General features: G+C 48.6%; 1 protein-coding gene across 1 annotated transcript in view; it reads right to left on the bottom strand.

Annotated features, from left to right (window-relative positions):
- DCUN1D4 (defective in cullin neddylation 1 domain containing 4) overlaps nt 1-23,859 on the bottom strand; it is a 139,984-nt gene that overhangs the window by 39,618 nt on the left and 76,507 nt on the right. The window contains exons 8-9 of the mRNA XM_075347033.1: nt 6,577-6,685; nt 30-134 (exon numbers count right to left, since the gene is read on the bottom strand). Coding sequence (XP_075203148.1) covers nt 30-134; nt 6,577-6,685 — 214 coding nt within the window. The remainder of the gene's footprint in view (nt 1-29; nt 135-6,576; nt 6,686-23,859) is intronic.

Raw genomic sequence — 23,859 nt, 5'->3', positions numbered from 1 at the left:
ATACTTGGAGAGCACAAGCAGAATCATACCTCTAGAAATTGATGAAACACTGGAAACAGAGGCCATGTTTTTCCTAATAAGAGTCCTAACATACATTTTGCTGTATTCATATCTAGACTCCGCTGGTCTTTTTCCTAGAAAAGAACATAACAAAAAAAAGAAAATGTAAGAAACAAGAAAAACAAAGACAACTTATAAGTATAAGTATGAGATCAGCTGCAGCTCCAGACTATGTTCTCACATATTCCACATACGGGCAACACAGTGGCTCAGTGGTTAGCACTGCAGCCTTGCAACGCTGTGGTCCTGGGTTCAAATCCCACCAAGGACACCATCTGCAAGGAGTTTGTATGTTCTCCCTGTGTTTGCGTGGGTTTCCTCCGGGTTCTCCAGTTTCCTCCCACACTCCAAAGACATACAGATAGGGACTCTAGATTGTGAGCCCCAATGGGGACAGTGTTGCCAATGTATGTAAAGCACTATGGAATTAATAGTGCTATATAAATGAATAAAATTATTATTATTATTTTTATTATTATTGTTATAAGTAATAAACTAAGACCTCTTGATCTGTACACAGAGTATCCCATAGTAAGTGATGTACAGTATTACAATTAGTGACTCTTGCAGCAGAACTAAGAAGTATCACTAATGACCACTTAAGCGGGCTTTACACGCTGTGATCTCGCTAGCGAGATCGCAAGCAATCGTACACGCCCCCGTCGGTTGTGCGACACGGGCAAATCGCTGCCCGTTGCGACAACCTCGCTTACCCCCGTCACACGCACTTACCTGTCTTGCGACATCGCTCTGGCCGGCGAACCACCTCCTTTCTAAGGGGGTGGGTCGTGCGGCGTCACAGCGACATCACACGGCAGCCGTCCAATAGAAGTGGAGGGGCGGAGATGAGCCGGACGTAAACATCCCGCCCACCTCCTTCCTTCCGCATTGGCGGTAGAGGCAGGTAAGGAGATGTTCCTCGCTCCTGCAGTGTCACACATAGCGACGTGTACTGCCGCAGGAACGAGGAACAACATCAGGAACGAGGAACAACATCGCTAATTAGAAGAAAACGATTTTTTTTTCAGGATGACCTCTCCGCGGCAAACGATTTTTGCCACTTTTGCGATAGTTTTAGGTCGCACATAAGTATCACACACTGCGATATCGTTAATGACGCCGGATGTGCGTCACAAACAACGTGACCCCGACAATAATTCATTAACGATATCGTAGCGTGTAAAGCCCGCTTTACTGTTACATGAAAATAATAGAAAAAAAAATAATCTGTGCATGGTGATAAAGAAACCTGAATCTATTTGCTACAACATAAAAATGAGCATTGCGAGCAAAAATTGGCAATGTGCTAGCCCCTGGACACATTTGGAATCTTTTGACATATGTCTACTAAAAAAAACCCCCCCACAGCATAATTGTATGCATTTTCAAGAGAAAATATCAGCTTTTTCTACCATATATAAAATACATCCATGTTAGGCCACTGTATACAAATGCAGGGCCAAGTCCTCTTTCCACCTTTCAGTTGATGCGGTCTGAAACGCCCTAAACAACGGGTCTCGTCTGATTGACTTACCGGCATCATAAGAAATCTTGCGCACGTTCTGCCCAACTCTGAGAAGACGACCAGCGTACGCAAGATTTCAGATGAAGGGGCAGGTCACAAAGACAAGCCTGACCATCAACTTTAGACAACGGCAGGCGGAGTAAGGTAAAAAGAGGACGAACAACTAAGTACAAGACCCTGCACTGGCGCCCTATGTACATACATAATGGATAAGGGACAACTTTGGAGTGGAAGCAAAGATTACTAACAAGAAGGTATACATTTATTCTGAATGACAGTGATCTAACATTGATGTGCTGTATTTGGTTTATAGTATAAAAACACTGACAGGTTCCCTTTAACTGCTTAATTGTTTTTGCACTTTTGTTTTTCCTCCCACTCTATTTCTCAATCAACATAGGACTCGTTTCGGGAAGGACAAGAGCTCGTTTTGAATGACATCATTCACTTTACCATATAATTTACTGTTCAACTCCCATAAAAATTGGGAAATGGTGGGAAAAACACTACACTCCATTGTTTTTATATGCAGTAAATTGGAGCTGAAATGACTCTCCAAGTATGATCTTGGCGATACAAAAATCAAGAACTTTGTAATACAGAAAGTATAATAGTTACACGTACCCCAGCTTTGCAGAAGTGGTGCCCGTGTTTCGATTATACCCTTCCTCTGATTGTCCCACTCCTGATTTTGGCTTATAAATACAAGCGGTAAAAAAACCCTCAAGTACTCAAGGTGTGACCGTGGCTCTAACTTTCTCCTCGTTTTTTTTGTTTTACGTGCCGAGCCGCTGTTATTATTGATACAATTTTTAGGTAATTACATCAATTTGATAGAGAAGTGTGGTGCTTGAGAAACAGTTTAGATTTTTTTTTCCATATTTAATATGTAGCTTTAAATAATTTGAATTTTTTTTTATAGATTGGACTTTTGTAAACACAACAAACACCAGACATTATTTCTTGATTTTCGATCTGAGAAAAAGGGATCGATAACCATAGTTTTCAGATAAGACACTTTTTAACAAGAAAAACTCCTATTAGAGTGAGTGTGTGTGTGTGTGTGTGTGTGTGTGTGTGTGTGTGTGTGTGTGTGTCTCTTATAGATGGAGGCAGCTTCCTCTGATGGAGGGAAAACACCGACAGTCTCATCCCCGAACACAGACGGCCGCCCTCTCTCCTCCTGCTGCACACTGATCTATGTGATCGGTGCAGAGCAGGAGAGGAAGATACCGGGACCCGAATGGAGGCTGTAGGAGCAGAGCAGCTGAAGGGCCTTTCACATGAGTAATTCCAAGACCTTTCAGGTTATTTCATTGATCACATGATCTGATAGTTCCTGCAGTTAATCAAGACGACTGTCCTTCAGCTACTCAGTTCATGCAGCCTTTCTTTAAGCCCTGATTAAGAACTTACATGAAGTGGTCCTGTATAGTGTGTGTGCACAAAAGTGAATGTAGCAGAGCTGTATGTGTGTATGAGTAAATGAGCGTGTAGCAAGGGGTGTGTGTAAGTGTAATTATGCATGCAGCATGGCTCAGTTTGTGTGTTAGTGTAAATGTGCATGCAGCAGGCTGTGTGTGTGTAAGTTTAAATATGCATGTAGCAGGGCTCCGTGTGTGTGAGCATGCATGTGTGTTAGTGTATATGTGCATGCAGCAGGCTATGCGTGTGTAAGTGCATGTGTGTGTAAGTGTAAACATGCATGCAGCATGGGGGTGTGTGTGTGTGTGTGTGTGTAAGTGTGCATGCAGCAGAGCTGTGCGTATGTAAGGCTTTGTGAACACGTTGAGCATCTGCTGAGGTTTTTGACATCAGTATTTGTAAACCAAAACCAGGAGTGGGTACACAAAAAAAAAAAAAAAAAAAAAAAAAAAAAAGATTATGCCAGTGTTTGTATTATACTTTTCCTCTGACTGTTTCACTCCTGGTTTCGCTACAAATACGGAGGTAAAGAACTCACCAAATACTCAATATGTGCACGCGCAAGTGTAAATGTGCATGTAGCAGAGCTGTCTATGTATATAATTCAAACTGCAAAGAAACATAACAGTAGATTATTACTTCCCTATGTTCTTCCTATTTTCCGCTGTTAACTCCTAGGATGTATCTTATAGTAAGGAGCTTCTTTATAGTCTGAAAAAGTTATGTATACGTTTTTATTTTTTTTTTTTAAATCTTTTAAAAAAAAAAAAAATCTGTCAGAAGGATTTAGTAATATAAAAAGGAAAGCCATGGCCATAATGGCACTGATATACTGATTAAACTTATATCTTTGGTGAAGGAACTTGATCTGTGGTTCCTGTTTAATCAGCCTCTGAAGTTCTCGTCTAATGACCGCTCTATGCAGTGGAGCGGGACTGAGGGTAGGGTCTTCTTCAGGTCCACCGCCTAGCCACTTGCCTTCTGTGTGTCTATGACAGCTCACTGATTATTCAGTGACCTGCCTACTTTTCACATGTCACGCTGCTACCGCCGCCACCAGGGAGGGCGGTACATGCTCAATGCAATTCCAGGACCGGTCTTAATAAAATGGCTCTTTAAGCGGTGTATGCACAGATCAAGATTTCAACTTAATGAAGATCTCATTGAAACAAGATCTCAAATCTGCACATGGGCTGCTTCTGGCGCCATTTTATTAAAGACCAGCCCTGGAATTACACTCCGCACGTACCGCCCACAATGATAAGGCAGCGGCAGATAACTGAATAATCAGTGATTGTCAGACACGCAGAAGGCATGTGGCAAGGCGAAGAACCTGAAGAAGACCCTACCCCCAGTCCTGCCCCACTGGACGGAGCTGTCAGAAGAGAACTGCAAAGGCAGATTAAACAGCAACCACAGATCGGATTCCTTCACCATAGGTATCAGTCTAATCAGTATAACAGCACCATTATGGCAGTGCCTTTCTTTATTCATTAAATCCTGTTGACCTTTATTTTTCAGTTTTCCTAGGGGGCTTGAACCTATAAGGCTATGTGCGCACTAGACCGTTGTACCCGCGGATTTACCCGCGGATTTTCCGCGGAAATTTCTTGAGAAAGATTAGAAATCTTTCTGCAGACATTTCCCAGCAAAACCTATGTGGAAAAAAAATAGCTGTGCGCACGCTGCGGATTTTTCTCAAGAAAATTTGAGAAAATTTTCTCGAGAAACTTTGAGAAAATGAGCATGTTCATTATCACCTGCGGAATACCCCCGGAATTTCTATACTTGCATGTGTCAGGAACAACCTGCGGAAAATCCGCGGTAAAATCGCGGCAAATCCGCGGTAAAAACGCATGCGTTTTTACCGCGGATTTGGTGCGTTTTTTTCCCGCAGGTGCGGGAATCTTCAACTCCCAGAATGTCCCTCAAGAAAGTTTCTTGAGAAAAAGGACATTTCTAGTGCGCACATAGCCTAATGGTTCTATAGACAGCAATATTGCAGTATACAGCTATTTTATTGACTTCCTATGAAGCGGAGCTGCAGATACCCCAGCAGCTTAACAGCTCCACGTGATTTTGCTGTAGGAGAAACTGATGGGCGCCACGCAATCAACCATTTAAATAGTGTGGTCAAAGAGGGACAGTAGCACTAAAATGGTTAATCCCTTCATGATATCCGTCGTACATGTACAGTGCATGTCAGAAATGGATGCATAGAGTGGGCTCACGGGGGTAGATTGCCCCACTCTGAAGGTAATGGCTGTGCATTACAGCCAGCACCTGTAACTGACAATTTCAGGTGGAGCGGAGCGGTGCTCGCTTTTGTCAACCTGTTAAAGTCCACCATCAAACTCTGACAGCGGGATTTAGCAAGCATCAGCATTGGGGCACGCCATCTTAAAGGGAACCTGTCACCAGTTTTTTCAGTATTGACCCAAAAGTCTCACCTTCTGCAGCTCATGGGCTGCATTCTATGAAGGTGCACCTTGTTCCTGACTCCCCTTGCAAACCCCAGAGATAACTTTATAAAATCTGACCACCATGTATGGAAATGACCTGTTCTGGTCAGATGGGCGTACTCTTTTTCGTCTCCTGTCCCACCTCCTGCCGGTGTTTGCAGTCCTCCTTTGATGATTGACATGTCTGACGCCTCCGTCATTATCTACGTAGTTGTGCTGAATCTTACGCCTGCGCAATCATTCCGCGCAGACACTAGACTGGGCGAGCTCATGGGCTTGTGCACCTATATTTTCGGCTCTGCCCACAATGTGGGAGAGAGAAAGTGCACCTGTGTGAACTGGGAATGACAGCGCAGGCGCGAGATTCAGCACAGCTGCGTGGATGATGACGGAGGCGTCAGACACGTCAATCATCAAAGGAGAACGGCAAACAGCGGCAGGAAGGGAAGGGCAGGAGCCGAAAAAGAGCACGCCCATCCGAGCAGAACAAATTATTTGCATACTTGGCGGTCAGATTTTACAAAGTTATTTCTGGGGTCTGCAAGGGGAGTCAGGAACAAAGTGCACCTTCATAGAATGCAGTCGAGGAGCTGCAGAAGGTGATACTTTTGGGTCAATACAGAAAAAACTGGTGACAGGTTCCCTTAAAGCACCTATCGGCGCACCCGTGACATGATTAAAGGGCGCTGATGGGTTGCTATAATAGTTGGGGTTCTACTGAAGACCTCCATGCTTGTCATAGCAGGGCTCCTTTGAAACCCAATCAGTTTCACAGTGCACTATATGGTAAAATGAATGATGTCAATCAAAAGTACAAGCCTTCGTATGTCTATTGTGGACAGAAAAATTAAAAACAAAGTTATGCCTCTGGGAAGAAGGGGAGGAAAACATGAAAATGCAAAAGTGAACGAGTTGTGAAGGGGTTAGACAACAGCGATCGGAGCTGGTACAATCAGAACTATGTGGCATATACAGCATCACATGAGGCTGATAATTAGCCATCTCCGCTCCGTCTTCTGCTCCCAGCCTTGTGAAATTCTACACTAGATTGCAGTTCTGCATGTGTAATGTCTGATGTGACCTTTCTAATAAAATGTTACTTACCCGTGCAAAATCAAAAGCATATCTATAAATAAGTTTAAAATTAGCTGGCTCATTTAACAAAGATCTCAAGTAATCCAAAGTATTCCTAAGTTTCTCAGTGGCGTCACATCTGAAAGAGAAGGCACAGTCTGAGTTTTGTCTGATGAGATGTGAGACAGTCTTATACGAGCAGTTACAGTTTAAGGATCTGGTGGTAGTAATGTGGTTGGAGATCCACCATAACTGCACCACAGAAAATACCCCAAACTGCACATGTACGAAGAGACCCACACAGAGAAGGGAGCCAAGCGGCTACTCCAGCGAGCACAGATAAGCAGTGCAAGTTGTTCCTCGTTGGTAAAAGCGATGATCCACACAACTAACAGTTCTTTGCATTAAGAAATTACACCAGTCTATAGGTTAACACATGGAACATCATGCCATTACTTAAAAATATACAGTGGAACCTCGGTTTACGAGTAACCCAGTTTGCGAGTATTTCGCTATCCAAGCAAAGCTTGCTGTAAATTTGTAACTCAATTTACGAGCAATCTTTGCTGTACGAGGAAATACCGCACACACTTCCAGTTCCGTAATTTAACTGCGCTCTGACCCGCTCTTGCAGTCCACACAAAACACACACATATTATGCTCACCTTACCTTCTGTTCCATCGCCGGCCTCATGGTTCTTGTAGTTCACCGGTACAGGATGTGTACCGGGTAACCATTGCGACGATGGAGGAACTTCCGCTGTCAGCCACTACTCAAAGGCAGCGTGCTAACCAATTAGAGGAAAGCGGCTCCTGCCTTTGACGTCAGCGCTCTGGCAGTGGAAGCTCCGGCATCGGTCGCGTTGGTTACCCTATACACATCCTGTACCGGCGAACTACAAGAACCAGGAGGCTGGCGATGGAACGGAAGGTAAGCATAGTGTGTGTGTGTGTGTGTGTGTGTGTGTGTGTGTGTGTGTGTGTGTGTGTGTGTGTGTGTGTGTGTGTGTGTGTGTGTGTGTGTGTGTGTGTGTGTGTGTGTGTGTGTGTGTGTGTGTGTGTAAGTAATGGCACAATAGGGGATCAAGATGGGACATTGAACAAGTTGTGGAACGAATTAACTGAGATTGCATTATTTCCTACGGGAAATTTTGCTTTGCTGGACGAGTAACTTGGTTTACAAGCACAGTCCCAGAACGGATTGTTCTCGTTATCCAAGGTTCCACTGTAGTCTTAAAGTCTATTAGGATAATACAGGAAATTAGGTATATTTAACATGCAATCATACAGCGTATTTTACATATGAGAAACATCACCAACATCTTACAGCACCAGCAAAGTGGATGAGTTTTGTCTTCATCTCATACACATGCAACCGTTTTTTGTTGTCAAATCGCCAAGCAAAACTTTTTTTGCATTTTTTTTTTTTTTAAACTGAAGCAGCTCAATTTTTAGACACTTACTGATATTTTAATGAGAAAATTTTATTGATATACTTATGTGTGGGCTACATGCTGTGTTTAAACGCAGATTTTCCATATCTAATGCAATTCTACAGGGAAAATCTGCACATAAAACTCAGCGCACCCGCAAAAGAGATTGACATGTTGTGGATTTGAAATATGAACCACAAAAAAAACAACAAAAACAAAAACAAACAAAAAAAAAAAAAAACAAACAATGGGCAGGAGATTTCAATAAATCCCATCCAATTTGCTGTAACTGTAAGATGCTGTTTTTTTCCACACAGTATAAATATGCAGCATCAAAAACTCATCCTGGGAACGTAGCCTTAGAGAAGTGGATGAGAAGAAAGTTGGTACATGACTATGCAGATCGCACATACCGTGTTTCCCCGAAAGTAAGACAGTGTCTTACATTCTTTTTACCCCCAAAAGTGCCACTATGTCTTACTTTCAGGGTATGTCTTATATTGGAAAAAATCCCACAGCAATCGCAGCAAGTCTCCATGCAATGTACCGTATGGGGACTTGCCGCGATTGCGCCCTAAGTGTACCGCAAGTTAAGTAAACTTAACCACCAGCGGCTGCACAAGAGGGCACTGAGGCTGCGTGATTTTGTATGTTGTCCATGGTCCTGATGGACCACGGACAACATTACTGCAACATTTCAACATTTCTCGGTAGCCGAGCGTTCAGCTGAGCGCCAGACCGCCGGCATGTGTCAGCTCTCAGCTGAGCGCTCAGCCGCCGGCATGTCAGGGCGCTCAGCTGAGCGCCAGACCGCCGGCATGTGTCAGCTCTCAGCTGAGCGCTAAGCCGCCGGCATGTCAGGGCGCTCAGCTGAGCGCCAGACCGCCGGCATGTGTCAGCTCTCAGCTGAGCGCTCAGCCGCCGGCATGTCAGGGTGCTCAGCTGAGCGCCCGACCGCCGGCATGTGTCAGCTCTCAGCTGAGCGCTAAGCCGCCGGCATGTCAGGGCGCTCAGCTGAGCGCCCGACCGCCGGCATGTGTCGGCTCTCAGCTGAGCGCTCAGCCGCCGGCATTTCAGGGCGTTCAGCTGAGCGCTCGGCCGCCGACATGTGACAGCTCTCAGCTGAGCGCTCTGCCGCCGGCATGTCAGGGCGCTCAGCTGAGCGCTCGGCCGCCGGCATGTCAGGGCGCTCAGCTGAGCGCTCGGCCGCTGTAACTGTACTGTAAAGAAGAAAAAAAAATAAATTTTTACTACGTCTTACTTTCGGGGTAGGTCTTACATTAGCCGACCCCCCCAAAACCCCCTCTACGTCTTACTATCGGGGGTGTCTTACTATCGGGGAAACACGGTATATACCCCCCCCCCGTATATTCGGCTTATAAGACGCACCCCCTACTTTCCCCCAAAATTTGGGGGAACAAAAGTGCGTCTTATAAAGCGAAAAATACGGTAATCCCTTCACCCCCAGGAAATTTGACATTTTTTAGCTTTTTCTCTTTCCCTTCTACCAATAGCAATGCCTTTTATTTTTCTGTCAATATAACCACATGAGGGCTTGTTTTTGCAGGATGAATTGTACTTTTGAATGACACCATTCATTCTGCCACATTGTGTACTGGAAAACAGGAACAAAAAAAATCCAAGTGCAGTAATAAAAATGCAATTCCACAATTTTGTAATTGTTTGTCTTCATTTACCATGTTCAATATATGAACTATAAATTAGTAAAACTAACCTGACAATATAATTCCCCATGCCAGTACGAATAAGCACATACCAAACATGTATTTTTTTTTGTTTGCTTTAGTACAAAAAAAAAAAAAAAAAAAAAGCTTTCCTCATCATTTTTTGAGACCCGGAACATTCTCGTTTTTCAGGATCTGGGGCTTCGTATGAGCATATGTTTGCGACCTGAGCTGATGTTTTTAGTGATAGTTTTTGTGTAGATACAATGTTTTGATCGACATTAACATTGCAATGTTGTGGCAACGCAAAAAAAAAATCATAAATTACTTACCGGTAATAATTTTTTCCAAAAGCCATGACAGCGCCACCAGAGAGATAGGTCCGCCCATCTTAGGACAGGAAACCACTGAAATAAAAGGGCGGCTCCTCTCTCTCGCCTCAGTTTAGTTACAGAGCACAGAGAGGAACACCAGAAAACAGGTAAACAGAAAAACAATAACAACACATCTGAATAAAAAGGAACGTCGTGCCACGGAAACCAAGAGACCAAGAGGTGCAGAAAATGAAAAGTGGAGGGAAGCAGTGGCACTGTCATGGCTTCTGGAAAAAATCATTACCGGTAAGTAATTTAAGATTTTTCCCTTCACCACGACAGCGCCACCAGAGATTCGGAAGACAACAACATTAGGGAGGGACCACAGCCTCAAGCACCCGTTTACCAAAAGGTCAAATCCATCGTGGCCGACAAATCCAAACGATAGTGACGAAAAAAGGTCGTAGGAGAGGACCAAGTTGCAGCCTTACATATAAGATCCAGAGGCACGTCTGCTCGCTCATCCCGGGTGGAATGAGCCGTAACACCCTGCGGGACAGGTCTATCCTGAGCTACATAAGCTGTCTTAATAGCCTCCTTAACCCACCTGGCAATTGTGCCCTTGGACGCTGCAAATCCCTTCCTAGGCCATTGGAAGCAGAGAAACAAGTTTTGGGACCGCCTCCAAGACTTGGTGACCCCAATGTAGTGAGAACATCCAAGGTGTGGAACCTTTCTTCCTTGGGGTTAGCAGTAGAGTTGAGCGCGGTTCGCGGTTCTCCAGTTCGCGGCTCGAGTGATTTTGGGGGCTGTTCTAGATCGAACTAGAACTCGAGCTTTTTTGCTAAAGCTCGATAGTTCCAGTTACGTTCGAGAACGGTTCTAGCAGCAAAAAAACCCGCTAATTCCTAGCTGGCTTTCCGCTGTAATAGTGTAAGTCACTCTGTGACTCACACTATTATGACATTTCAGTGTATAGTGTGCGGGAACAGCGCATTCAGATCACTGCTGTATGTATAATGGCGATCGCCATTTTTTTTTTTTTTTCCTTGTCTTCCTTCCCTAAGCGCGCGCGTGTAATGGGGCGGGCCAGCATGTCAGCCAATCCCAGACACACACACAGCTAAAGTGGACTTTTAGCCAGAGAAGCAACGGCATGTGTGATAGGATGTCCATGTCACATGTCCCTGCATTATAAAACCGGACATTTTCCTCCAGCACGCCATTATCTACCTTCTGCGTCCGTGTCAGTCAGCGCTGGCGCAGCGCCTAGCTCCGATACTGCTGTGTACGCTCTATACACAGCGCTGTACAGCATAGGGATAGCACTTTCTATCAGTCCTTTTAAAGGGCTAATACCGGCAGGGTCAGAGCCATAGGTGACAGAGTTTAAAACAGAGTTTAACAGCTACACAAGATGACAGCATCTGTGTAGCTAAGGTCAGGGATTTCCTCGCTGCATTTCCCTATTAGGAGGGATAGAAAGGCAGGCTTCCTTTCCTCTACCCAGAGACCCACAACCCTGCCACTGTACCCTCCTGTCCTTTGCACACTCTAACTCATTGTAGCTAAGCCATTATACTAGCAAACACTGAGTGAACCTAGTGGCATCCTAAACGTGGCTATTGGAATTCTGTATAGTCCCACTAGTGCAAAGATATTTGCAGCACGTCTACCTGCATTGCACACTCCAACTCATTGTAGCTAAGCCATTATACTAGCAAACACTGAGTGTACCTAGTGGCATCCTAAACGTGGCTGTTGTACTCCATTAGTGCCCCACTGGTGCCAAGCTATTTCTAGCACCTGTGCAGGACACCCTCCTGCTCTGTTTTTAATAAGCTATAATGATAGCAAAGAAGGGAATTTTGTTACTTACCGTAAATTCCTTTTCTTCTAGCTCTTATTGGGAGACCCAGACGATTGGGGTATAGCTACTGCCCTCCGGAGGCCACACAAAGCACTACACTAAAAAGTGCAAGGCCCCTCCCCTTCTGGCTATACCCCCCCGTGGTATCACGGGTTCTCCAGTTTTAGTGCCAAAGCAAGAAGGAGGAAGCCAATAACTGGTTTAAACAAATTAACTCCGAATAACGTCGGAGAACTGAAAAACCGTTCAACATGAACAACATGTGTACCCGCAAACAACAAAAAAATCCCGAAGGACAACAGGGCGGGTGCTGGGTCTCCCAATAAGAGCTAGAAGAAAAGGAATTTACGGTAAGTAACAAAATTCCCTTCTTCTTCAGCGCTCTATTGGGAGACCCAGACGATTGGGACGTCCAAAAGCTGTCCCTGGGTGGGTAAAGAGATACCTCATGTTAGAGCTGCAAAACAGCCCTCCCCTACGGGGATGTCACTGCCGCCTGCAGGACTCTTCTACCTAAGCTGGCATCCGCCGAAGCATAGGTATGCACCTGATAATGTTTGGTGAAAGTGTGCAGACTCGACCAGGTAGCTGCCTGGCACACCTGTTGAGCCGAAGCCTGGTGTCGCAAAGTCCAGGACGCACCCACAGCTCTGGTTGAGTGGGCTTTCAACCCTGAAGGAACCGGAAGCCCAGCAGAACGGTAGGCTTCCAGAATTGGTTCTTTGATCCATCGAGCCAGGGTGGCTTTAGAAGCCTGCGACCCCTTGCGCTGGCCAGCGACAAGGACAAAAAGTGCATCTGAACGGCGGATAGGCGCCGTGCGAGAAATATAGATTCTGAGTGCTCTCACCAGATCTAGCAAACGTAAGTCTTTCTCATACCGGTGAACCGGCTGAGGACAAAAGGAAGGCAAGGATATATCCTGATTAAGATGAAACGAGGATACGACCTTAGGGAGAAACTCCGGAATGGGGCGCAGCACTACCTTGTCCTGGTGGAACACCAGGAAGGGAGCCTTGGATGACAGAGCTGCCAGCTCAGACACTCGCCGAAGCGATGTGATCGCAACAAGAAACGCCACTTTCTGTGACAGGCGAGAAAAGGAAACGTCCTTTAGAGGCTCGAAGGGCGGCTTTTGCAGAGCAACTAGTACTCTGTTCAGATCCCATGGATCTAACGGCCGCTTGTACGGGGGCACAATATGACAGACCCCCTGTAGGAACGTGCGCACCTTAGGAAGACGTGCTAGACGCTTCTGAAAAAACACAGATAGTGCCGAGACTTGCCCTTTAAGGGAGCTGAGCGACAAGCCCTTTTCCAACCCCGATTGCAGGAAGGAAAGAAAGGTGGGCAATGCAAATGGCCAAGGGGATACTCTCTGTGCAGAGCACCAGGATAAGAAAATCTTCCACGTTCTGTGGTAGATCTTAGCAGACGTTGACTTCCTAGCTTGTCTCATTGTGGCTACGACTCCTTGAGATAATCCTGCGGACGCAAGGATCCAGGACTCAATGGCCACACAGTCAGGTTCAGGGCCGCAGAATTCTGATGGAAAAACGGCCCTTGGGACAGTAAGTCTGGTCGGTCTGGCAGTGACCACGGTCGACCGACCGTGAGATGCCACAGATCCGGATACCACGATCTCCTCGGCCAGTCTGGGGCGACGAGTATGACGCGGCTGCAATCGGATCTGATCTTGCGTAACACTCTGGGCAAGAGTGCCAGAGGTGGGAAGACGTATGGGAGCCGGAACTGCGACCAATCTTGAACCAATGCGTCTGCCGCCAGAGCTCTTTGATCGCGCGACCTCGCCATGAATGCCGGGACCTTGTTGTTGTGCCGGGACGCCATTAGGTCGACGTCCGGCACTCCCCATCGGCGACAGATTTCCTGAAACACGTCCGGGTGAAGGGACCATTCCCCTGCGTCCATGCCCTGGCGACTGAGGAAGTCTGCTTCCCAATTTTCTACGCCTGGGATGTGAACCGCGGATATGGTGGATGCTGTGTCCTCCACCCACATTAGAATGCGCCGGACTTCTTGGAATGCTTGCCGACTGCGCGTCCCTCCTTGGTGGTTGATGTATGCCACCGCTGTGGAGTTGTCCGACTGGATTCGGATCTGCTTTCCTTCCAGCCACTGTTGGAAGGCCAGTAGGGCAAGATACACTGCCCTGATTTCCAGAACATTGATCTGACGGGTGGACTCCTGCGGAGTCCACGTCCCCTGGGCCCTGTGGTGGAGAAACACTGCTCCCCACCCTGACAGACTCGCATCTGTCGTGACCACTGCCCAGGATGGGGGCAGGAAGGATCTTCCCTGAGACAATGAAGTGGGAAGGAGCCACCATTGTAGAGAGTCCTTGGCCGTCTGGGAAAGAGAGACTTTCCTGTCCAGGGACGTTGACTTCCCGTCCCATTGGCGGAGAATGTCCCATTGAAGTGGGCGCAGATGAAACTGCGCAAAGGGAACTGCTTCCATGGCTGCCACCATCTTCCCGAGGAAGTGCATGAGGCGCCGTAAGGGGTGCGACTGGCCTTGAAGGAGGGATTGCACCCCTGTCTGTAGGGACCGCTGCTTGTTCAGCGGAAGCTTCACTCTCGCTGCTCGAGTATGGAACTCCATGCCAAGATACGTTAGTGACTGTGACGGTGACAGATTCGACTTTGGAAAGTTGATGATCCATCCGAACGTCTGTAGAGTCTCCAGCGTAGCATGTAGACTGAGTTGGCATGCCTCTTGAGAGGGTGCCTTGACAAGTAGATCGTCTAGGTAAGGGATCACCGAGTGTCCCTGAGAGTGCAAGACTGCTACCACCGCCGCCATGACCTTGGTGAAGACCCGGGGGGCTGTCGCCAGACCGAATGGCAGAGCTACGAACTGAAGATGGTCGTTTCCTATCACAAAACGTAGAAAACGTTGATGTTCTGTAGCAATTGGCACGTGGAGATAAGCATCTTTGATGTCTATTGAGGCAAGGAAGTCTCCTTGAGACATTGAGGCAACGACAGAGCGGAGGGTTTCCATCCGGAACCGTCTGGCGTGCACATGTTTGTTGAGCAGCTTTAGATCCAGAACAGGACGGAACGAGCCGTCCTTTTTTGGAACCACAAAGAGATTGGAGTAAAACCCTCGCCCTTGTTCCTGAGGCGGTACAGGAACCACTACTCCTTCCGCTCTTAGGGAGTCCACCGCCTGCAGCAGGGCATCTGCTCGGTCTGGATGTGGGGAGGTTCTGAAGAACCGAGCTGGAGGACGAGAACTGAACTCGATTCTGTACCCGCGAGACAAAATGTTTGTCACCCACCGGTCTTTGACCTGTGACATCCAAATGTCGGAAAAGCGGGAGAGCCTGCCCCCGACCGGAGATGCGGAGGGGGGGGGCTGGAAGTCATGAGGTAGCCGCTTTGGAAGCGGTTCCTCCATTTGCTTTCTTGGGGCGTGCGTGAGCCCGCCAGGAATCTGAGACTCTTTGCGTCCTCGGAGTCCCTTTGGACGAGGAGAATTGTGTCTTGCCCGAACCTCGAAAGGACTGAAACTTCTGCTGCCATTTCTTCTGCTGAGGTTTGCTTGATCTGGGCTGGGGTAAGGAAGAGTCTTTACCCTTGGACTGTTTAATGATGTCAGCCAATGGCTCGCCAAACAGTCTATCTCTAGATAAAGGCAAGCTGGTTAAACATTTTTTGGAACCAGCATCTGCTTTCCAGTCCTTTAACCACAAGGCTCTGCGCAAAACTACCGAATTGGCGGACGCCATTGAGGTGCGGCTGGTAGATTCTAGGACCGCATTGATAGCGTAAGACGCAAACGCAGACATCTGCGAGGTAAGGGACGCCACTTGCGGCACCGCTGGATGTATGATAGCATCCACTTTTGCTAAACCAGCTGAAATAGCTTGGAGTGCCCATACGGCTGCGAATGCTGGAGCAAACGACGCGCCGATAGCTTCATAGACAGATTTTAACCAAAGGTCCATCTGTCTGTCATTGGCATCCTTAAGTGAAGCGCCATCCTCCACTGCAACTATGGATCTAGCTGCAAGTTTGGAAATCGGGGGGTCTACTTTTGGACACTGGGTCCAGCGCTTGACCACATCAGGGGGGAAAGGAAAACGTGTATCCTTAGAACGTTTAGAGAAACGCCTTTCTGGATGAGCGTCGTGTTTCTGGATTGACTCTTGATGACGTTGAGGGTCTTTCCCAGCGAGCTCGCTTAGGGTGGCTGGGGCTATCATCTGAGTCATAATACTCAGCCTGGGAAGCCGGGGACCCCCTTGCAGTCTGGATTAATTCCAACTGAGGGGGGTTAGAGGACAGAGACCTCGCCGTGTCCATAGACTGAGCCCCAGTCATGGATTGCAAAGTTTCAAGGATTTTTGCCATAGTCACAGACATTCTATCAGCAAAAACTGCAAAGTCCGTCCCTGACACCGGGGCAGGACTTACAAGCGTCTCAGCCTGGGTCACTACCTCTCCGGACTCCGGCTGGCGAAGCAGCACCGGATCTGAGCATTGCACACAATGGGGGTCATTGGAGCCTGCTGGTAGAGCAGCCCCACATGCAGCACACGCAGTGTACACAGCCCTAGCCTTGGCAGCCTTGCGTTTTGTGGATGACATGTTGCTGCCTCCTCAGAGCGATCTGGGGTATCCAGCCAGGAAGCGACCTCACAGTGCAAGAAATAAATAAATATATATATCTGGTGACACAGTACACCAATACACACTGAGGCACTAGAGGGGCCAGCTGAAATGCCGCTTACCGCCCGCTTAAGAGCGGGTGTGTGGTCTCCAAAAGCCCCCTAGTCCAGGTCTCCCAGAGCCTTGCGTCCTTCCTCTAGCCAGACTGCATGTAATGGCTGCCGGCGTCCTGGGAGAGGAGGGGGGGCGGGCCCTGGGCGTTCCTGACTAAGAGCGGGAAGCCTGCTTCCCTCTGTGCCTAGTGAGAGGGCTGGAGCATGTAAATCAGGCTCCAGCCCTCGTCGCTGCTGTGAAACAGCGTCTCTCCCCTACCCTGATTGACAGGGTGGGGGCGGGAACGAAGCGGAGCTAGGCCGCAAGAGACCGGGGACTAAATTTATAAACGCCGCCGCCGTAAAAGCGCGGTCGGCGTGTCCCCGGCGCACTACAAGTCACAGCAGCGCCGCCGGTCCAGTGGGGGTCGGCGCTGCGTTCCCACAACACAAAAGTCCCCCAGTAAACTGCAGGAACACCAACTCAATCGTTACGGTCCCCGGCGCACTACAACACCCAGCCAGCCCGGAGTGTGTCTGTGCCTGCCGGGGACACAGAGTACCTGTATGATGCAGGGCCTTGTCCCTGATTGTACTCCTGCTCCGTATCCATCAGGTTCAATGGGTCTGTGGATGGAGCCCGGCGTCAGAGCTTAGAGGCCGGCAGGATCCCACTTCCACAGAGCCCTACAAGGGGATGTGGAAGGAAAACAGCATGTGGGGCTCCAGCCCCTGTACCAGCAATAGGTACCTCAACCTTACAACACCATCCACGGGTGAGAAGGGAGCATGCTGGGGGCCCTATATGGGCCCTCTTTTCTTCCATCCGAAATAGTCAGCAGCTACTGCTGACTAAAATCTGTGGAGCTATGCGTGGATGTCTGACCTCCTTCGCACAAAGCTTGAAAACTGGAGAACCCGTGATACCACGGGGGGGTATAGCCAGAAGGGGAGGGGCCTTGCACTTTTTAGTGTAGTGCTTTGTGTGGCCTCCGGAGGGCAGTAGCTATACCCCAATCGTCTGGGTCTCCCAATAGAGCGCTGAAGAAAAATACTGCCATTTAGTGGCATCATAGAACTGGCTGTTGTATTTCATTATTGTCCCACTGGTGCCAAGCTATTTCTAGCACCTCTGCATGACACCCTCATGCACATTTTGCTACGCTAATGTTATAGCAAACTCAGGGAATTCATTGCTGCATTTGATAATTCGGAGGGATAGAAAGTGAGGCTTCCTTTAGCTTTTCCTTCTGTTCATAGACAGCATCTACAAGTCCACACCCGAAGAGCAATTTCTCCTCCACGTGTAAGTGTGGAGAGGCAGCTAGTGCGCATGCGTGTGCCGATTTACCCCAGCTGCAGCCTAACTACAGTGTTTCGCCTAGTGAGTATGCTCAGCCTGACTGTGCCATTCCTGAGGCTAAGTCTTCATTTCGGGATACAGCGCATGCTCCCACACTTAGTGCGAAAAGCCTCTTTGCACAGGTGCTTGCATTCCGTGCCGGGTCTAAGTCCTGTTTTGTGCCTAGACACCATGCTAAAGCTGATAGTCTTTTTTCAGAGACTCAATTTCATGCAACTGACCATGCTCAGGCACTTACTGCATCAGAGACTAGGTCCGGTAATGAACTCTTTGGCCCTGCCCCTGATGTGGGGGGCCCATATAGACCACATGGCATCAGGTGTCCTGACGATGTGGGCAGGCCACTCCCAAATTACTTGCAGAGGCCCGCCCCTATGACTTGTCACCTCATTATTGATGGTCAGACGATGACTGGTGAGGTGTTTGTGTCGTGGCAGCCATGAGGTCATTATTGAAGTTGCGGTTCCAAATAGGACGCTAGTTATGCCACTCATGACGTGTCACTCTGCTTTTGTCTCCAGGAGGTGCATTGTGGTCCACCCTGGTTTGGGGCGGACCCAGGTTATAAAACGGGCTGGAGCCAACAAGGAGGTGCGCAGTCTTCTATTATGCTCCGAAAGAGCACACCTCCATGTGTTGAACCCATTGCGGCTTTAGGCCAGAGGTAGGCAGGGATAGGGCGTCGATGCAGGCCGCCACCACAGTTGGTAACGCAGAACAGTTAAGATCAGCTCCTGTCCTACAAGTCCTGCTTGTGCAGCCCAGTGGCATTAACAGGCCTGCTGCTGCTGATGCGCCTGCTGTCCACAGGTGTGGCCCCAATGCACACGGTCAGCGTACTGAATGGCCCCTGTGATGTTAACAGGGAGTTCCTGGGCTGGGTGGGCGTGTGGACCCTGTGACGCTAACAGGGCTCCCACTCTCAAGATCCGAGTGGCGTCTAACTCGGTTCAGGCAACTATTAGTTTCATAGCCACACAGATCTGTATCCTCCACCTAACCTTCCAGTTGCCAACCTCTCCTTTTCCATCTGGGAGCACGGTGGACATTGACTGCTGATGGGGATATATACCTTTCTCTTTCTTTTTTTATTAATTTTCGTTATATAGCGGTAACATAGTATATACCACCTTATCCAAATCTGCCAGTCCCACTGTAACAGATGGTGTTTCTTCATCAAATGTTACTTTTGCTTAACCAACAAACCCACGGACAAAAACTTGTTTCCCCTTTCCAACACACCTGTTCCCCTTTCCACCAGCATCTGTCCTTTTTCAACTCATTTGGTATATGACCAAAAGTGCAACTCTGCAGGGACACCGTACTCAATGCCGTCTCAGCACAGCTGCCAGCCCTCGGTCCCTCAGATGTGGACAAGTAAAAGAGCATTTCATCCTATCCATGACAAAGCGTTGAGATTCACTCTGTGCAGCACTGGTGTTTACTGATAAAAGCAGATCTAAGAATCCGTACCACCTTCTGCAGATACTCCTGTATACGTGCGTCCCTTTCTATGGCAGGAATTATTTAGCCAAATTTGGTCTTGTACCGAGGATCTAACAGTGTGGCAACCCAGTAGTTAGCATTACTTCGAATTCGTACAATCCGAGGGTCATGTTGTAGGTAGTGCAGCAAGAAGGCGCTCATGTGTCTTGTGCATCCAGGAGGACCAAGTCCTTGGTTTGTTGGTGGCAGAGAGGTGAGAATCGTGCCTCCTTCCTCTGCCCTCTCCCCCCAACCTCGCACAACCTAAATGTGAGCAAGCTCTCACTCATCTGCTGAGTCTTCCATGCCCATCGCAAGTTCGTCCTCCATTTCTTCATGGGCTCCTGCACCTTCCTCAACAATTTTTGCTGATACTATGCGCCCTTGTTAATCCCTATCCCCCACCATGACTGCCGCCTAGGTGCCGCTCACCGTATGGACCTTGTACATCTTATTATCCCTTCTGCATATGACTCCTCCTGTACTTCCTCCCCTTCCTCTTGGACCAACACCTGACTCCGAATAATGCTTACAGTGTGCTCCATCTTGTAGATGACCAGAATTGTCATGCTGAGAATGGCATCGCCAGTGCTAAACATCTTCGTCGACATTTGTAAACTGTGTAGAAGGGTGCATAGGTCCTTGATCTGACACCACTCCAGCAGCGTGATCTGCACCACCTCTGGATCAAGTTAGCCCAGGGTATACGTCATACCGTATTTCAGCAGGGCTCTGCGGTGCTGCCACAGACGCTGCAACATGTGCAGATTCCAATTCCTGCGTGTCAGAACATCGCATTTCCGGCGTTTAACCGCCAGACCCTAAGACTTCAGGAGCGATGAAAGTTGTTGAGATGCTGGGTGCGAAGGATGAAAGTGAGCACATAGCAGCGTGCCCGCTGCACAAGGCCATGTAGGCCGGGATGGTATTTTAAAAAATTGCTGGAGAATCAGATTCAACACGTGAGCCATACAAGGCACGTGTGTCACATTGCCCTGACGAAGGGCCACAGACAGGTTTGCATCATTGCCGCACACGGCGGTTAAGTCACCAACGTAGTCCACTCAATCAATTTGTACTCCGGTCTCCAGGTGACAACGTGTTCCTTTCATGCATAGTGCTGATGATGGGAAAGGAGTCGATGCCTGCGGCGCAGGTGGACGCAGGTTATGGTCACCCACTGGGTTGCGTTACCTTGACAGATACAGAACCACAGGCTGAATGTAGGTGGTGGGTATCTCACAGATGAAGTACCATCATTCAGCTACAACCAATGGGAAGACACCACACCCTTTTTTAGGCCCCTCCTGTCTGCAGACCACTGCCAGACAAAGCTATGAACCTCTTGTTACTGTTACCCCCAGTTCAGTTTTATGAGTTTGTGTGCTTGTTACCTGACTACTTTTCCAGCTTGCTGTTTATGTACCTCGTTGGCCGATCCGCATTTCACCTCTGCTTGTTTTCTGATTAAGTCCTGGCCATCCCATTCTGTTCCTCTTCCTCAATTAATGTTTTTGACCCTGCATGACTACTATTCTCTGGAACTGCAGCCTTCCACAGGTATTGATCAACTTGGGCCCTGTGTAATTCCAAATCACTGTATAGGGGTTAAAGGGTTTCAGGGTTCTGGGTGTCCAGCTTGGTGAGTGGCTTGCCTCTAGCCTATCCTTTACAGCCCATCTGAGTGTGTCGATCCAGGCAGGCGTTACACCGTGCCCTCTGCAGAAGGCCATGTAGGCCGGGATAGTGTTTTAAAAATTGCTGGACAACCAGGTTCAACACGTGAGCCATACAAGGCACGTGTGCCACATTGCCCTGAAGAAGGGTCGCAGACTGGTTTGCATCATTGTCGCACCCGACCTTCCCTGGCTGCTGGTTGAGTGGAGACAACCATTGATGAAACTCGGTCTCACTCTCCAGAGCTAACCGTCCACAATTCCTCAGCGGTGTCTCACATTTCCCCTACATTTCAAAGTAAACATTTGACCGCCTGATGGCCTTGAGCTCTGCTGCCAGCATAGTAAGGAGGTGTGTGGGATTCCTTGGGCGCAGTTACAACGCGGGTGGCCTGACCACACAGGGTTTGGGCCGAGGTGGAGGACCCACACGAGGTTGAGGAGGCAGAAGCAGTGGAGGAACTTGTACATACAGATGAAGGATTGACACACAAGTCGTGTGGACGGCAAGACTTGTACAGCAAACCCTTTTCCATCTCTCACCATAGTTACCCAGTGCCCAGTCAGCAACATGTAACTCTCCTGTCCATGCTTACTGGTCCAAGTATCTGTGGTGAAATGCACCCTGTCACACACAGAGTTTCTCAAGGAATCGGTGAGGTTGTGTGCGACCTGCTGTGGTAGCGCGGGCACGCCTTTTTTGGAGAAGGAGTGACGACTGGCCATCGGCTCTTGGGGCACTGCAATGGGCATAAGGTCTCGAAAATCCTCGGTCTCAAAAGGGTGTAAAGGCAGCCTTTCTGTTGCCAACAAGTTGCAGATGATGAAACTCAACCTCTTAGGCATGTCATACCCTTCGAAAATCATGTAAAACACAGCGAGGGAACTCCAAACACAGTCTCCCTCGTTTCCACTAATTGGGCCACACACACCCCACTTGACTGGCATCAGTTGACCCCCCTTTTGAAAAAGAAAAAGATACTTTGCATGAAGCACTCTCAAAAATACGCGTGCCTTTCGCCTCCCCTGGCTGACCCAGGGGAAGAAAAGTCCTCTGAGAGCCATGACTTGTTCATCTTGGTTCTTTTAGAAACACAGCGAGGGGACTCCAACCACAGCCTCCCTCGTTTCCACTAATTGGGCCACACACACCCCACTTGACTGGCATCACTTGATCCCCCTTTTCAAAATGAAAAAGATGCTTTGCATGAAGCACTCTCAAAAATACGCGTGCCTTTCACGTCCCCTGGATGACCCAGGGGAAGAAAAGTCCTCTGAGAGCCATGTCCACATTGTCAGTGGACAGACACGTGTGCTTATCTGCCAGCAGACCCCCAGCAGCACTGAAGACAGGTTCCGAGAGAATGCTGGCTGCAGGACACGACAAGATCCCCAAGGCGTACGTGGCAAGCTCAGGCAATTTATCCAGATTGGAAGCCTAAAATGAGCAGGGCTCAAGTTGCACAGTAATGGCATCGATAATTCCTTGCATATACTCATATCTGTGTCTCCTCCTCTTTTTCCTTGTCCAGCTCTTTTGTTTTCGCATGAGTATATGTCCTTGTCACTTTCCCATGTGTTTGTGTTGTGTTGTGAGTTGTTTGTCACCTTTTGGACACCTTTGAGGGTGTTTTCTAGGTGTTTTTATGTGTTTGTGATTGCCTGCCATAGTTTCCTATGCAGTTCGAGTTCGGTTCGTCGAACGTTCGACGAACCGAACTCGAACGGGACCTCCGTTCGGCGAACCGACCTCGAGCCGAACTGCGACCGGTTCGCTCATCTCTAGTTAGCAGGTGTGGGGCAGAAGGAAGGAAGGACAATTTCCTGGGAACGATGAAAAGATCTAGCTACCTTGGGTAAATAGGCGGGGTCTGTACGAAGGAGGACCCTATCCTCAAAAAACTGCGTAGAAGGGGGTGGGGGGGGGGGGGGAGACACCGAAAGGGCCTGGAGATCACTAACCCGTCTAGCTGACGTAAGGGCCACTAGTAACGCAACTTTTAGAGTCCGGGTCCGTACAGTACATTGGGACAGGGGTTCAAAGGGGGGGTCCCGTCTATGAATCTAGAACCAAATTGAGATCCCAGGGAGGGAAACCAAGACGGGGGACCGGCCTGTCCCTCTGACAGGAGGAGATGAACCTACGAACCCATCTATTGCCTGCGAGGTCAGAACCATAAAGTGTGGCCAGCGCCGAGACCTGGACCTTCAGGGTACTAACAGATAACCCCAAGTCAACCCCCTTCTGGAGAAAATCCAGAACAACCCCCACCGGGGGCTCCCCCACTGGGCTGACACCGGAGGAGAGAAACTTGTTCCAGACCCTTGCGTACATCCTGGTAGTAGCCGGCTTGCGACTACGCAAGAGGGTGGAAATCACGCCAGAAGAGAACCCGTGACCTGCTAGCAATCGCCTCTCAAATTCCAGGCCGTCAAGTGAAGGCCCGAAACCTGAGAGTGAAGCAGAGGGCCCTGGGAGAGGAGATCCGGCCTCTCCGGGAGGACCCAAGGGTCCGAGACAGACATCCTCTGGAGCCAGAAAAACCACGCCCTCCGGGGCCAAAAGGGAGCTATGAGGATCAATCTGGCCTTGTCCTCCCTTGCCTTTTTTAGAACTGCGGGGAGCAATATCAGGGGTGGGAAGGCATACAGCAGACCCCCTCCCCACGGAACCTGAAAAGCGTTCACCCCCCAGGGTCTGTCAAGAGGGTTGAGGGAACAGAACCGAGGGACCTGGCGGTTGGACCTGGTGGCA

This window comes from Anomaloglossus baeobatrachus, chromosome 1 (assembly GCF_048569485.1).
Source record: "Anomaloglossus baeobatrachus isolate aAnoBae1 chromosome 1, aAnoBae1.hap1, whole genome shotgun sequence".
Taxonomy (NCBI): Eukaryota; Metazoa; Chordata; class Amphibia; order Anura; family Aromobatidae; genus Anomaloglossus; species Anomaloglossus baeobatrachus.
Note: the sequence above shows the minus strand (reverse complement) of the source record. Positions and strands in the feature narration are given on the sequence as shown.